At 49.6% G+C, this 15,780-nt stretch overlaps 1 protein-coding gene across 1 annotated transcript in view; it reads right to left on the bottom strand.

The window, feature by feature from the left end:
* Positions 1-15,088, bottom strand: part of LOC121561263 (ribosome biogenesis protein wdr12) — a 44,586-nt gene extending 29,498 nt beyond the window's left edge. Inside the window, exons 1-2 of the mRNA XM_045217528.1 lie at positions 14,926-15,088; positions 14,457-14,551 (exon numbers count right to left, since the gene is read on the bottom strand). Of these exons, the coding sequence (XP_045073463.1) occupies positions 14,457-14,551; positions 14,926-14,966 (136 nt within the window). The 5' untranslated portion in view covers positions 14,967-15,088. The remainder of the gene's footprint in view (positions 1-14,456; positions 14,552-14,925) is intronic.
* Positions 15,089-15,780: the final 692 nt, after the last annotated feature.

Raw genomic sequence — 15,780 nt, 5'->3', positions numbered from 1 at the left:
TATGCAGAGGTATTGAGAAGGGGCCAGGGTGTTCTGTATGCAGAGGCATTGGGAAGGGGCCAGGGTGTTCTGTATGCAGAGGCATTGGGAAGGGGCCAGGGTGTTTATATATGCAGAGGCATTGAGAAGGGGCCAGGGTGTTTATATATGCAGAGGCATTGAGAAGGGGCCAGGGTGTTTATATATGCAGAGGTATTGAGAAGGGGCCAGGGTGTTTATATATGCAGAGGTATTGAGAAGGGGCCAGGGTGTTCTGTATGCAGAGGCATTGAGAAGGGGCCAGGGTGTTCTGTATGCAGAGGCATTGAGAAGGGGCCAGGGTGTTCTGTATGCAGAGGTATTGAGAAGGGGCCAGGGTGTTCTATATATGCAGAGGCATTGAGAAGGGGCCAGGGTGTTTATATATGCAGAGGCATTGAGAAGGGGCCAGGGGTGTTTATATATGCAGAGGTATTGAGAAGGGGCCAGGGTGTTTATATATGCAGAGGCATTGAGAAGGGGCCAGGGTGTTTATATATGCAGAGGCATTGAGAAGGGGCCAGGGTGTTCTGTATGCAGAGGTATTGAGAAGGGGGCAGGGTGTTCTGTATGCAGAGGCATTGAGAAGGGGCCAGGGTGTTTATATATGCAGAGGTATTGAGAAGGGGCCAGGGTGTTTATATATGCAGAGGTATTGAGAAGGGGCCAGGGTGTTCTGTATGCAGAGGCATTGAGAAGGGGCCAGGGTGTTTATATATGCAGAGGTATTGAGAAGGGGCCAGGGTGTTTATATATGCAGAGGTATTGAGAAGGGGGCCAGGGTGTTCTGTATGCAGAGGTATTGAGAAGGGGCCAGGGTGTTTATATATGCAGAGGCATTGAGAAGGGGGCCAGGGTGTTTATATATGCAGAGGCATTGAGAAGGGGCCAGGGTGTTCTGTATGCAGAGGCATTGAGAAGGGGGCCAGGGTGTTTATATATGCAGAGGCATTGAGAAGGGGCCAGGGTGTTCTGTATGCAGAGGTATTGAGAAGGGGCCAGGGTGTTCTGTATGCAGAGGCATTGAGAAGGGGCCAGGGTGTTTATATATGCAGAGGCATTGAGAAGGGGCCAGGGTGTTTATATATGCAGAGGCATTGAGAAGGGGCCAGGGTGTTTATATATGCAGAGGCATTGAGAAGGGGGCCAGGGTGTTTATATATGCAGAGGTATTGAGAAGGGGCCAGGGTGTTCTGTATGCAGAGGCATTGAGAAGGGGCCAGGGTGTTCTGTATGCAGAGGCATTGAGAAGGGGCCAGGGTGTTCTGTATGCAGAGGTATTGAGAAGGGGGGCAGGGTGTTTATATATGCAGAGGCATTGAGAAGGGGGCCAGGGTGTTTATATATGCAGAGGCATTGAGAAGGGGCCAGGGTGTTTATATATGCAGAGGCATTGAGAAGGGGCCAGGGTGTTTATATATGCAGAGGTATTGAGAAGGGGGCCAGGGTGTTTATATATGCAGAGGTATTGAGAAGGGGCCAGGTGTTAGCAGAGGTATTGAGAAGGGGCCAGGGTGTTTATATATGCAGAGGTATTGAGAAGGGGCCAGGGTGTTTATATATGCAGAGGTATTGAGAAGGGGCCAGGGTGTTTATATATGCAGAGGTATTGAGAAGGGGCCAGGGTGTTTATATATGCAGAGGCATTGAGAAGGGGCCAGGGTGTTCTGTATGCAGAGGCATTGAGAAGGGGCCAGGGTGTTCTGTATGCAGAGGCATTGAGAAGGGGCCAGGGTGTTCTGTATGCAGAGGTATTGAGAAGGGGGCAGGGTGTTCTGTATGCAGAGGCATTGAGAAGGGGCCAGGGTGTTTATATATGCAGAGGTATTGAGAAGGGGCCAGGGTGTTCTGTATGCAGAGGCACTGAGAAGGGGCCAGGGTGTTTATATATGCAGAGGTATTGAGAAGGGGCCAGGGTGTTCTGTATGCAGAGGCATTGAGAAGGGGCCCAGGGTGTTCATATATGCAGAGGTATTGAGAAGGGGCCAGGGTGTTCTGTATGCAGAGGTATTGAGAAGGGGCCAGGGTGTTCTGTATGCAGAGGTATTGAGAAGGGGCCAGGGTGTTTATATATGCAGAGGCATTGAGAAGGGGCCAGGGTGTTCTGTATGCAGAGGCATTGAGAAGGGAACAGGGTGTTCTGTATGCAGAGGTATTGAGAAGGGGGCAGGGTGTTCTGTATGCAGAGGCATTGAGAAGGGGCCAGGGTGTTCTGTATGCAGAGGTATTGAGAAGGGGCCAGGGTGTTCTGTATGCAGAGGTATTGAGAAGGGGCCAGGGTGTTTATATATGCAGAGGTATTGAGCAGGGGGCAGGGTGTTTATATATGCAGAGGCATTGAGAAGGGGCCAGGGTGTTCTGTATGCAGAGGTATTGAGAAGGGGCCAGGGGTGTTCTGTATGCAGAGGCATTGAGAAGGGGCCAGGGTGTTCTGTATGCAGAGGCATTGAGAAGGGGCCAGGGTGTTCTGTATGCAGAGGCATTGAGAAGGGGCCAGGGTGTTTATATATGCAGAGGTATTGAGAAGGGGCCAGGGTGTTCTGTATGCAGAGGCATTGAGAAGGGGCCAGGGTGTTCTGTATGCAGAGGCATTGAGAAGGGGCCAGGGTGTTTATATATGCAGAGGTATTGAGAAGGGGCCAGGGTGTTCTGTATGCAGAGGCATTGAGAAGGGGCCAGGGTGTTTATATATGCAGAGGTATTGAGAAGGGGCCAGGGTGTTTATATATGCAGAGGCATTGAGAAGGGGCCAGGGTGTTTATATATGCAGAGGCATTGAGAAGGGGCCAGGGTGTTTATATATGCAGAGGCATTGAGAAGGGGCCAGGGTGTTTATATATGCAGAGGCATTGAGAAGGGGCCAGGGTGTTCTGTATGCAGAGGCATTGAGAAGGGGCCAGGGTGTTTATATATGCAGAGGTATTGAGAAGGGGCCAGGGTGTTCTGTATGCAGAGGCATTGAGAAGGGGCCAGGGTGTTTATATATGCAGAGGCATTGAGAAGGGGCCAGGGTGTTCTGTATGCAGAGGTATTGAGAAGGGGCCAGGGTGTTCTGTATGCAGAGGCATTGAGAAGGGGCCAGGGTGTTTATATATGCAGAGGCATTGAGAAGGGGCCAGGGTGTTTATATATGCAGAGGCATTGAGAAGGGGCCAGGGTGTTTATATATGCAGAGGCATTGAGAAGGGGCCAGGGTGTTTATATATGCAGAGGCATTGAGAAGGGGCCAGGGTGTTCTGTATGCAGAGGCATTGAGAAGGGGCCAGGGTGTTCTGTATGCAGAGGCATTGAGAAGGGGCCAGGGTGTTCTGTATGCAGAGGTATTGAGAAGGGGCCAGGGTGTTTATATATGCAGAGGCATTGAGAAGGGGGCCAGGGTGTTTATATATGCAGAGGCATTGAGAAGGGGCCAGGGTGTTTATATATGCAGAGGTATTGAGAAGGGGCCAGGGTGTTTATATATGCAGAGGCATTGAGAAGGGGGCCAGGGTGTTTATATATGCAGAGGCATTGAGAAGGGGCCAGGGTGTTCTGTATGCAGAGGTATTGAGAAGGGGGCAGGGTGTTCTGTATGCAGAGGCATTGAGAAGGGGCCAGGGTGTTTATATATGCAGAGGTATTGAGAAGGGGCCAGGGGTGTTTATATATGCAGAGGTATTGAGAAGGGGCCAGGGTGTTCTGTATGCAGAGGCATTGAGAAGGGGCCAGGGTGTTTATATATGCAGAGGTATTGAGAAGGGGCCAGGGTGTTTATATATGCAGAGGTATTGAGAAGGGGCCAGGGTGTTCTGTATGCAGAGGTATTGAGAAGGGGCCAGGGTGTTTATATATGCAGAGGCATTGAGAAGGGGCCAGGGTGTTTATATATGCAGAGGTATTGAGAAGGGGCCAGGGTGTTTATATATGCAGAGGCATTGAGAAGGGGCCAGGGTGTTTATATATGCAGAGGCATTGAGAAGGGGCCAGGGTGTTCTGTATGCAGAGGCATTGAGAAGGGGCCAGGGTGTTTATATATGCAGAGGCATTGAGAAGGGGCCAGGGTGTTTATATATGCAGAGGCATTGAGAAGGGGCCAGGGTGTTCTGTATGCAGAGGCATTGAGAAGGGGCCAGGGTGTTTATATATGCAGAGGCATTGAGAAGGGGCCAGGGTGTTCTGTATGCAGAGGCATTGAGAAGGGGCCAGGGTGTTTATATTGCAGAGGCATTGAGAAGGGGGCCAGGGTGTTCTGTATGCAGAGGTATTGAGAAGGGGCCAGGGTGTTCCATATATGCAGAGGCATTGAGAAGGGGCCAGGGTGTTTATATATGCAGAGGCATTGAGAAGGGGCCAGGGTGTTTATATATGCAGAGGCATTGAGAAGGGGCCAGGGTGTTTATATATGCAGAGGTATTGAGAAGGGGCCAGGGTGTTCTGTATGCAGAGGCATTGAGAAGGGGCCAGGGTGTTCTGTATGCAGAGGCATTGAGAAGGGGCCAGGGTGTTCTGTATGCAGAGGTATTGAGAAGGGGGCAGGGTGTTTATATATGCAGAGGCATTGAGAAGGGGCCAGGGTGTTTATATATGCAGAGGCATTGAGAAGGGGCCAGGGTGTTTATATATGCAGAGGTATTGAGAAGGGGCCAGGGTGTTTATATATGCAGAGGCATTGAGAAGGGGGCCAGGGTGTTTATATATGCAGAGGCATTGAGAAGGGGCCAGGGTGTTCTGTATGCAGAGGTATTGAGAAGGGGGCAGGGTGTTCTGTATGCAGAGGCATTGAGAAGGGGCCAGGGTGTTTATATATGCAGAGGTATTGAGAAGGGGCCAGGGTGTTTATATATGCAGAGGTATTGAGAAGGGGCCAGGGTGTTCTGTATGCAGAGGCATTGAGAAGGGGCCAGGGTGTTTATATATGCAGAGGTATTGAGAAGGGGCCAGGGTGTTTATATATGCAGAGGCATTGAGAAGGGGCCAGGGTGTTCTGTATGCAGAGGTATTGAGAAGGGGGCAGGGTGTTTATATATGCAGAGGCATTGAGAAGGGGCCAGGGTGTTTATATATGCAGAGGCATTGAGAAGGGGCCAGGGTGTTCTGTATGCAGAGGCATTGAGAAGGGGCCAGGGTGTTTATATATGCAGAGGCATTGAGAAGGGGCCAGGGTGTTCTGTATGCAGAGGTATTGAGAAGGGGCCAGGGTGTTCTGTATGCAGAGGCATTGAGAAGGGGCCAGGGTGTTTATATATGCAGAGGCATTGAGAAGGGGCCAGGGTGTTTATATATGCAGAGGCATTGAGAAGGGGCCAGGGTGTTTATATATGCAGAGGCATTGAGAAGGGGCCAGGGTGTTTATATATGCAGAGGTATTGAGAAGGGGCCAGGGTGTTCTGTATGCAGAGGCATTGAGAAGGGGCCAGGGTGTTCTGTATGCAGAGGCATTGAGAAGGGGCCAGGGTGTTCTGTATGCAGAGGTATTGAGAAGGGGGCAGGGTGTTTATATATGCAGAGGCATTGAGAAGGGGCCAGGGTGTTTATATATGCAGAAGCATTGAGAAGGGGCCAGGGTGTTTATATATGCAGAGGTATTGAGAAGGGGCCAGGGTGTTTATATATGCAGAGGTATTGAGAAGGGGCCAGGGTGTTTATATATGCAGAGGTATTGAGAAGGGGCCAGGGTGTTCTGTATGCAGAGGTATTGAGAAGGGGCCAGGGTGTTTATATATGCAGAGGTATTGAGAAGGGGCCAGGGTGTTTATATATGCAGAGGTATTGAGAAGGGGCCAGGGTGTTTATATATGCAGAGGTATTGAGAAGGGGCCAGGGTGTTTATATATGCAGAGGTATTGAGAAGGGGCCAGGGTGTTTATATATGCAGAGGTATTGAGAAGGGGCCAGGGTGTTTATATATGCAGAGGCATTGAGAAGGGGCCAGGGTGTTCTGTATGCAGAGGCATTGAGAAGGGGCCAGGGTGTTCTGTATGCAGAGGCATTGAGAAGGGGCCAGGGTGTTCTGTATGCAGAGGTATTGAGAAGGGGGCAGGGTGTTCTGTATGCAGAGGCATTGAGAAGGGGCCAGGGTGTTTATATATGCAGAGGTATTGAGAAGGGGCCAGGGTGTTCTGTATGCAGAGGCATTGAGAAGGGGCCAGGGTGTTTATATATGCAGAGGTATTGAGAAGGGGCCAGGGTGTTCTGTATGCAGAGGCATTGAGAAGGGGCCAGGGTGTTTATATATGCAGAGGTATTGAGAAGGGGCCAGGGTGTTCTGTATGCAGAGGCATTGAGAAGGGGCCAGGGTGTTCTGTATGCAGAGGTATTGAGAAGGGGCCAGGGTGTTTATATATGCAGAGGTATTGAGAAGGGGCCAGGGTGTTCTGTATGCAGAGGCATTGAGAAGGGAACAGGGTGTTCTGTATGCAGAGGTATTGAGAAGGGGCCAGGGTGTTCTGTATGCAGAGGCATTGAGAAGGGGCCAGGGTGTTCTGTATGCAGAGGTATTGAGAAGGGGCCAGGGTGTTCTGTATGCAGAGGTATTGAGAAGGGGGCCAGGGTGTTTATATATGCAGAGGCATTGAGCAGGGGGCAGGGTGTTTATATATGCAGAGGCATTGAGAAGGGGCCAGGGTGTTCTGTATGCAGAGGTATTGAGAAGGGGCCAGGGTGTTCTGTATGCAGAGGCATTGAGAAGGGGCCAGGGTGTTTATATATGCAGAGGCATTGAGAAGGGGCCAGGGTGTTTATATATGCAGAGGCATTGAGAAGGGGCCAGGGTGTTTATATATGCAGAGGTATTGAGAAGGGGCCAGGGTGTTTATATATGCAGAGGTATTGAGAAGGGGCCAGGGTGTTCTGTATGCAGAGGCATTGAGAAGGGGCCAGGGTGTTCTGTATGCAGAGGTATTGAGAAGGGGGCCAGGGTGTTCTGTATGCAGAGGCATTGAGAAGGGGGCCAGGGTGTTTATATATGCAGAGGTATTGAGAAGGGGCCAGGGTGTTCTGTATGCAGAGGCATTGAGAAGGGGCCAGGGTGTTCTGTATGCAGAGGTATTGAGAAGGGGGCAGGGTGTTCTGTATGCAGAGGCATTGAGAAGGGGCCAGGGTGTTTATATATGCAGAGGTATTGAGAAGGGGCCAGGGTGTTCTGTATGCAGAGGTATTGAGAAGGGGCCAGGGTGTTCTGTATGCAGAGGTATTGAGAAGGGGCCAGGGTGTTTATATATGCAGAGGCATTGAGAAGGGGCCAGGGTGTTCTGTATGCAGAGGTATTGAGAAGGGGCCAGGGTGTTTATATATGCAGAGGCATTGAGAAGGGGCCAGGGTGTTTATATATGCAGAGGCATTGAGAAGGGGCCAGGGTGTTCTGTATGCAGAGGCATTGAGAAGGGGCCAGGGTGTTCTGTATGCAGAGGCATTGAGAAGGGGCCAGGGTGTTCTGTATGCAGAGGCATTGAGAAGGGGCCAGGGTGTTTATATATGCAGAGGCATTGAGAAGGGGCCAGGGTGTTCTGTATGCAGAGGCATTGAGAAGGGGCCAGGGTGTTCTGTATGCAGAGGCATTGAGAAGGGGCCAGGGTGTTCTGTATGCAGAGGCATTGAGAAGGGGCCAGGGTGTTTATATATGCAGAGGTATTGAGAAGGGGCCAGGGTGTTCTGTATGCAGAGGCATTGAGAAGGGGCCAGGGTGTTCTGTATGCAGAGGCATTGAGAAGGGGCCAGGTGTTTATATATGCAGAGGTATTGAGAAGGGGCCAGGGTGTTCTGTATGCAGAGGCATTGAGAAGGGGCCAGGGTGTTTATATATGCAGAGGTATTGAGAAGGGGCCAGGGTGTTTATATATGCAGAGGCATTGAGAAGGGGCCAGGGTGTTTATATATGCAGAGGCATTGAGAAGGGGCCAGGGTGTTTATATATGCAGAGGCATTGAGAAGGGGCCAGGGTGTTTATATATGCAGAGGCATTGAGAAGGGGCCAGGGTGTTCTGTATGCAGAGGCATTGAGAAGGGGCCAGGGTGTTTATATATGCAGAGGCATTGAGAAGGGGCCAGGGTGTTCTGTATGCAGAGGCATTGAGAAGGGGCCAGGGTGTTTATATATGCAGAGGCATTGAGAAGGGGCCAGGGTGTTCTGTATGCAGAGGTATTGAGAAGGGGCCAGGGTGTTCTGTATGCAGAGGCATTGAGAAGGGGCCAGGGTGTTTATATATGCAGAGGCATTGAGAAGGGGCCAGGGTGTTTATATATGCAGAGGCATTGAGAAGGGGGCCAGGGTGTTTATATATGCAGAGGCATTGAGAAGGGGCCAGGGTGTTTATATATGCAGAGGCATTGAGAAGGGGCCAGGGTGTTTATATATGCAGAGGTATTGAGAAGGGGCCAGGGTGTTCTGTATGCAGAGGCATTGAGAAGGGGCCAGGGTGTTCTGTATGCAGAGGCATTGAGAAGGGGGCCAGGGTGTTCTGTATGCAGAGGCATTGAGAAGGGGCCAGGGTGTTTATATATGCAGAGGCATTGAGAAGGGGCCAGGGTGTTCTGTATGCAGAGGTATTGAGAAGGGGCCAGGGTGTTTATATATGCAGAGGCATTGAGAAGGGGCCAGGGTGTTCTGTATGCAGAGGTATTGAGAAGGGGCCAGGGTGTTTATATATGCAGAGGCATTGAGAAGGGGCCAGGGTGTTCTGTATGCAGAGGTATTGAGAAGGGGCCAGGGTGTTTATATATGCAGAGGTATTGAGAAGGGGCCAGGGTGTTCTGTATGCAGAGGTATTGAGAAGGGGCCAGGGTGTTTATATATGCAGAGGCATTGAGAAGGGGCCAGGGTGTTTATATATGCAGAGGCATTGAGAAGGGGCCAGGGTGTTTATATATGCAGAGGCATTGAGAAGGGGCCAGGGTGTTTATATATGCAGAGGCATTGAGAAGGGGCCAGGGTGTTCTGTATGCAGAGGTATTGAGAAGGGCCAGGGTGTTCTGTATGCAGAGGCATTGAGAAGGGGCCAGGGTGTTTATATATGCAGAGGTATTGAGAAGGGGCCAGGGTGTTCTGTATGCAGAGGTATTGAGAAGGGGCCAGGGTGTTCTGTATGCAGAGGTATTGAGAAGGGGCCAGGGTGTTTATATATGCAGAGGCATTGAGAAGGGGCCAGGGTGTTCTGTATGCAGAGGTATTGAGAAGGGGCCAGGGTGTTCTGTATGCAGAGGCATTGAGAAGGGGCCAGGGTGTTCTGTATGCAGAGGCATTGAGAAGGGGCCAGGGTGTTCTGTATGCAGAGGCATTGAGAAGGGGCCAGGGTGTTTATATATGCAGAGGTATTGAGAAGGGGCCAGGGTGTTCTGTATGCAGAGGCATTGAGAAGGGGCCAGGGTGTTCTGTATGCAGAGGCATTGAGAAGGGGCCAGGGTGTTCTGTATGCAGAGGTATTGAGAAGGGGGCAGGGTGTTCTGTATGCAGAGGCATTGAGAAGGGGCCAGGGTGTTTATATATGCAGAGGTATTGAGAAGGGGCCAGGGTGTTTATATATGCAGAGGTATTGAGAAGGGGCCAGGGTGTTCTGTATGCAGAGGCATTGAGAAGGGGCCAGGGTGTTTATATATGCAGAGGTATTGAGAAGGGGCCAGGGTGTTCTGTATGCAGAGGTATTGAGAAGGGGCCAGGGTGTTTATATATGCAGAGGCATTGAGAAGGGGGCCAGGGTGTTTATATATGCAGAGGCATTGAGAAGGGGCCAGGGTGTTCTGTATGCAGAGGCATTGAGAAGGGGCCAGGGTGTTTATATATGCAGAGGCATTGAGAAGGGGCCAGGGTGTTCTGTATGCAGAGGTATTGAGAAGGGGCCAGGGTGTTCTGTATGCAGAGGCATTGAGAAGGGGCCAGGGTGTTTATATATGCAGAGGCATTGAGAAGGGGCCAGGGTGTTTATATATGCAGAGGCATTGAGAAGGGGCCAGGGTGTTTATATATGCAGAGGCATTGAGAAGGGGCCAGGGTGTTTATATATGCAGAGGCATTGAGAAGGGGCCAGGGTGTTCTGTATGCAGAGGCATTGAGAAGGGGCCAGGGTGTTCTGTATGCAGAGGCATTGAGAAGGGGCCAGGGTGTTCTGTATGCAGAGGCATTGAGAAGGGGGCAGGGTGTTTATATATGCAGAGGCATTGAGAAGGGGCCAGGGTGTTTATATATGCAGAGGCATTGAGAAGGGGCCAGGGTGTTTATATATGCAGAGGCATTGAGAAGGGGCCAGGGTGTTTATATATGCAGAGGTATTGAGAAGGGGCCAGGGTGTTTATATATGCAGAGGTATTGAGAAGGGGCCAGGGTGTTCTGTATGCAGAGGCATTGAGAAGGGGCCAGGGTGTTCTGTATGCAGAGGTATTGAGAAGGGGCCAGGGTGTTTATATATGCAGAGGCATTGAGAAGGGGCCAGGGTGTTCTGTATGCAGAGGCATTGAGAAGGGGCCAGGGTGTTCTGTATGCAGAGGTATTGAGAAGGGGGCCAGGGTGTTCTGTATGCAGAGGCATTGAGAAGGGGCCAGGGTGTTTATATATGCAGAGGTATTGAGAAGGGGCCAGGGTGTTCTGTATGCAGAGGTATTGAGAAGGGGCCAGGGTGTTCTGTATGCAGAGGTATTGAGAAGGGGCCAGGGTGTTTATATATGCAGAGGCATTGAGAAGGGGCCAGGGTGTTCTGTATGCAGAGGTATTGAGAAGGGGCCAGGGTGTTCTGTATGCAGAGGCATTGAGAAGGGGCCAGGGTGTTCTGTATGCAGAGGCATTGAGAAGGGGCCAGGGTGTTCTGTATGCAGAGGCATTGAGAAGGGGCCAGGGTGTTTATATATGCAGAGGCATTGAGAAGGGGCCAGGGTGTTCTGTATGCAGAGGCATTGAGAAGGGGCCAGGGTGTTCTGTATGCAGAGGCATTGAGAAGGGGCCAGGGTGTTTATATATGCAGAGGTATTGAGAAGGGGCCAGGGTGTTCTGTATGCAGAGGCATTGAGAAGGGGCCAGGGTGTTTATATATGCAGAGGTATTGAGAAGGGGCCAGGGTGTTTATATATGCAGAGGTATTGAGAAGGGGCCAGGGTGTTTAAATATGCAGAGGTATTGAGAAGGGGCCAGGGTGTTCTGTATGCAGAGGTATTGAGAAGGGGCCAGGGTGTTTATATATGCAGAGGCATTGAGAAGGGGCCAGGGTGTTTATATATGCAGAGGCATTGAGAAGGGGCCAGGGTGTTTATATATGCAGAGGTATTGAGAAGGGGCCAGGGTGTTCTGTATGCAGAGGCATTGAGAAGGGGGCAGGGTGTTTATATATGCAGAGGTATTGAGAAGGGGCCAGGGTGTTCTGTATGCAGAGGCATTGAGAAGGGGCCAGGGTGTTTATATATGCAGAGGTATTGAGAAGGGGCCAGGGTGTTCTGTATGCAGAGGCATTGAGAAGGGGCCAGGGTGTTATATATGCAGAGGCATTGGGAAGGGGCCAGGGTGTTTATATATGCAGAGGCATTGGGAAGGGGCCAGGGTGTTTATATATGCAGAGGCATTGGGAAGGGGCCAGGGTGTTCTGTATGCAGAGGTATTGAGAAGGGGCCAGGGTGTTTATATATGCAGAGGTATTGAGAAGGGGGCAGGGTGTTCTGTATGCAGAGGCATTGAGAAGGGGCCAGGGTGTTCTGTATGCAGAGGCATTGAGAAGGGGCCAGGGTGTTCTGTATGCAGAGGCATTGAGAAGGGGCCAGGGTGTTTATATATGCAGAGGCATTGAGAAGGGGCCAGGGTGTTCATATATGCAGAGGCATTGAGAAGGGGCCAGGGTGTTCATGTATGCAGAGGCATTGAGAAGGGGCCAGGGTGTTCTGTATGCAGAGGTATTGAGAAGGGGCCAGGGTGTTTATATATGCAGAGGTATTGAGAAGGGGCCAGGGTGTTCTGTATGCAGAGGTATTGAGAAGGGGCCAGGGTGTTTATATATGCAGAGGCATTGAGAAGGGGCCAGGGTGTTCTGTATGCAGAGGTATTGAGAAGGGGCCAGGGTGTTTATATATGCAGAGGTATTGAGAAGGGGCCAGGGTGTTTATATATGCAGAGGCATTGAGAAGGGGCCAGGGTGTTCTGTATGCAGAGGCATTGAGAAGGGGCCAGGGTGTTCTGTATGCAGAGGTATTGAGAAGGGGGCCAGGGTGTTCTGTATGCAGAGGCATTGAGCAGGGGGCAGGGTGTTTATATATGCAGAGGCATTGAGAAGGGGGCAGGGTGTTCTGTATGCAGAGGTATTGAGAAGGGGGCAGGGTGTTCTGTATGCAGAGGCATTGAGAAGGGGCCAGGGTGTTTATATATGCAGAGGCATTGAGAAGGGGCCAGGGTGTTTATATATGCAGAGGTATTGAGAAGGGGGCAGGGTGTTCTGTATGCAGAGGTATTGAGAAGGGGCCAGGGTGTTTATATATGCAGAGGTATTGAGAAGGGGGCAGGGTGTTCTGTATGCAGAGGTATTGAGAAGGGGCCAGGGTGTTTATATATGCAGAGGCATTGAGAAGGGGCCAGGGTGTTTATATATGCAGAGGCATTGAGAAGGGGGCCAGGGTGTTTATATATGCAGAGGCATTGAGAAGGGGCCAGGGTGTTTATATATGCAGAGGCATTGAGAAGGGGCCAGGGTGTTTATATATGCAGAGGCATTGAGAAGGGGCCAGGGTGTTTATATATGCAGAGGCATTGAGAAGGGGCCAGGGTGTTCTGTATGCAGAGGCATTGAGAAGGGGCCAGGGTGTTTATATATGCAGAGGTATTGAGAAGGGGCCAGGGTGTTCTGTATGCAGAGGCATTGGGAAGGGGCCAGGGTGTTTATATATGCAGAGGCATTGAGAAGGGGCCAGGGTGTTTATATATGCAGAGGCATTGGGAAGGGGCCAGGGTGTTTATATATGCAGAGGCATTGAGAAGGGGCCAGGGTGTTTATATATGCAGAGGCATTGGGAAGGGGCCAGGGTGTTCTGTATGCAGAGGCATTGAGAAGGGGCCAGGGTGTTTATATATGCAGAGGCATTGGGAAGGGGCCAGGGTGTTCTGTATGCAGAGGCATTGGGAAGGGGCCAGGGTGTTTATATATGCAGAGGTATTGAGAAGGGGCCAGGGCGTTTATATATGCAGAGGCATTGAGAAGGGGCCAGGGTGTTTATATATGCAGAGGTATTGAGAAGGGGCCAGGGTGTTTATATATGCAGAGGTATTGAGAAGGGGCCAGGGTGTTCTGTATGCAGAGGTATTGAGAAGGGGCCAGGGTGGAGAGGGAGGGAATGCTCCATCCGTCCCTTGTAGCTCAGTTGGTAGAGCGTGGCGCTTGCAACGCCAGGGTTGTGGGTTCGTTTTTCCACGGGGGGCCAGTATGAAAAATGTATGCACTCACTAACTGTAAGTCGCTCTGGATAAGAGCGTCTGCTAAATGACTAAAATGTAAAAATGTTGTGCTAGAAGAGCCTACGGCAACAGTGAACGTTCCCATGTCAGCGTGTGGAACCCAGAATATGTACCTTGATATATCCAGGTTCTTGGCATTCATCGCGATAGTCATGAATTGTGCTGTGCAAGTAGAAAGCAGGTCAGAGATAACTGCCATTATTGTGAAAGCGGACAGATGTTTTCTGGAAATTGGAGACATAACTGCAGAGGATCTACAGAAGATGTTGGAAGGAGTGCCGCCCTCCCAGGCCGAGGAGGGATTCATTTAGCTGAACTCTGTAGTATAGATAGTGGGCTAAGGGTAGGTAGTGTAGTATATTTAGTTTGGGGTGAGGTTTGGGGGCTGTGTTTATTTCTAGTTACATTTTTTGAACAGATGAAGTAGATATACAGTTGGTGGCTGTAATGCAACATTATATTGGATGCCAACCACCATTAAACCCCAACGAGGAAGGAAAGGAAAGCACCATTCTAATGCCAACCACCATTAAACCCCAACGAGGAAGGAAAGGAAAGCACCATTCTAATGCCAACCACCATTAAACCCCAACGAGGAAGGAAAGGAAAGCACCATTCTAATGCCAACCACCATTAAACCCCAACGAGGAAGGAAAGGAAAGCACCATTCTAATGCCAACCACCATTAAACCCCAACGAGGAAGGAATGGAAAGCACCATTCTAATGCCAACCACCATTAAACCCCAACGAGGAAGGAAAGGAAAGCACCATTCTAATGCCAACCACCATTAAACCCCAACGAGGAAGGAAAGGAAAGCACCATTCTAATGCCAACCACCATTAAACCCCAACGAGGAAGGAAAGGAAAGCACCATTCTAATGCCAACCACCATTAAACCCCAACGAGGAAGGAAAGGAAAGCACCATTCTAATGCCAACCACCATTAAACCCCAACGAGGAAGGAAAGGAAAGCACCATTCTAATGCCAACCACCATTAAACCCCAACGAGGAAGGAATGGAAAGCACCATTCTAAACTCTTCTCACCATGCTTTGCTTCCAGCAGCTTGTTGATGACGTTGCTGAGTTCCTGCACCTCTGAGGCAGCAGGGATGGAGAAAGGGACATCATCTACGGAATATCTGAGGGACAACGTTGGTAGGTTGTTATATAAATAACTCAACATGACTAAGTCACTACTTACAGACAAATAGACCGTTGGCTAGGTAACTTCAAACTTGTTGTAGTTATCAGCTAGGCTAGCACACATAACAACCCATAGGATTTGTATTCACAATCTCCCCTGGTCAAACTAGCTAACAATAACTTCAATAAGTCAACATTGTCGAAGCACCTTTATGCAGTTCGCCAGCTAAGGATACAATATGATTAACAACAGCATGGCTAACACTCCCATAGAGTTCTCCTTCATGCTCGCTAGCAAGTTAGCTAGCTAGCTTACTGGCAAAATAGAAAGCTAACTGGCTATCTTCACAATTCAGCAATAAATACTTACTTTTTGTTGTCCGTAAAGAACCTTGTTTGTAACTGAGACATGTCTCTTCTGGTGTTGAATACTAACTCTATAAAACTGCTTCCTAGACTGCGTTGCTATACACATCAAGCAGTACGTCATGCCATGTGGTTCAGAATCAGCGTGCCTGCGTGAGCTGTGGCAGACATATTAGTGGATCACAGAAAAGTCAAAAGTCGATAACTTTTCCCTACTCCTCTAAACATAAAATAGTTGTTTTTGTCCTGAAAGCAGCCATCGACCACGCCACTCCTTAGCATATTTAGGGACATTTTCTGGCCATACACCGTATATTATAGACGAGAGGATAGCCAGCAATGCATGTTAAAAGGCCTTTTCACACTGCATTGTTGCTAACCCCAGGCTATTTTTTATTTTATTTATTTCACCTTTATTTAACCAGGTAAGCCAGTTGAGAACAGGTTCTCATTTACAACTGCGACCTGGCCAAGATAAAGCAAAGCAGTGCAATAAAAACAACACAGAGTTACATATGGGGTAAAAAAAACATAAAGTCAGAAATACAACAGAAAATATATATACAGTGTGTGCAAATGTAGCAAGTTATGGAGGTAAGGCAATAAATAGGCTATAGTGCAAAATAATTACAATAGTATTAACACTGGAATGCTAGATGTGCAAGAGATTATGTGCAAATAGAGATACTGGGGTGCAAAAGAGCAAAATAAATAACAATATAGGGATGAGGTAGTTGGGTGGGCTAATTTCAGATGGGCTGTGTACAGGTGCAGTGATCGGTAAGGTGCTCTGACAACTGATGCTTAAAGTTAGTGAGGGAGATAAGAGTCTCCAGCTTCAGAGATTTTTGCAATTCGT

This window comes from Coregonus clupeaformis, unplaced genomic scaffold (genome assembly GCF_020615455.1).
Source record: "Coregonus clupeaformis isolate EN_2021a unplaced genomic scaffold, ASM2061545v1 scaf1097, whole genome shotgun sequence".
Classification (NCBI taxonomy): Eukaryota; Metazoa; Chordata; class Actinopteri; order Salmoniformes; family Salmonidae; genus Coregonus; species Coregonus clupeaformis.
The sequence above is the reverse complement of the archived record's forward strand: the minus strand, read 5'-3'. Positions and strand labels throughout refer to the sequence as shown.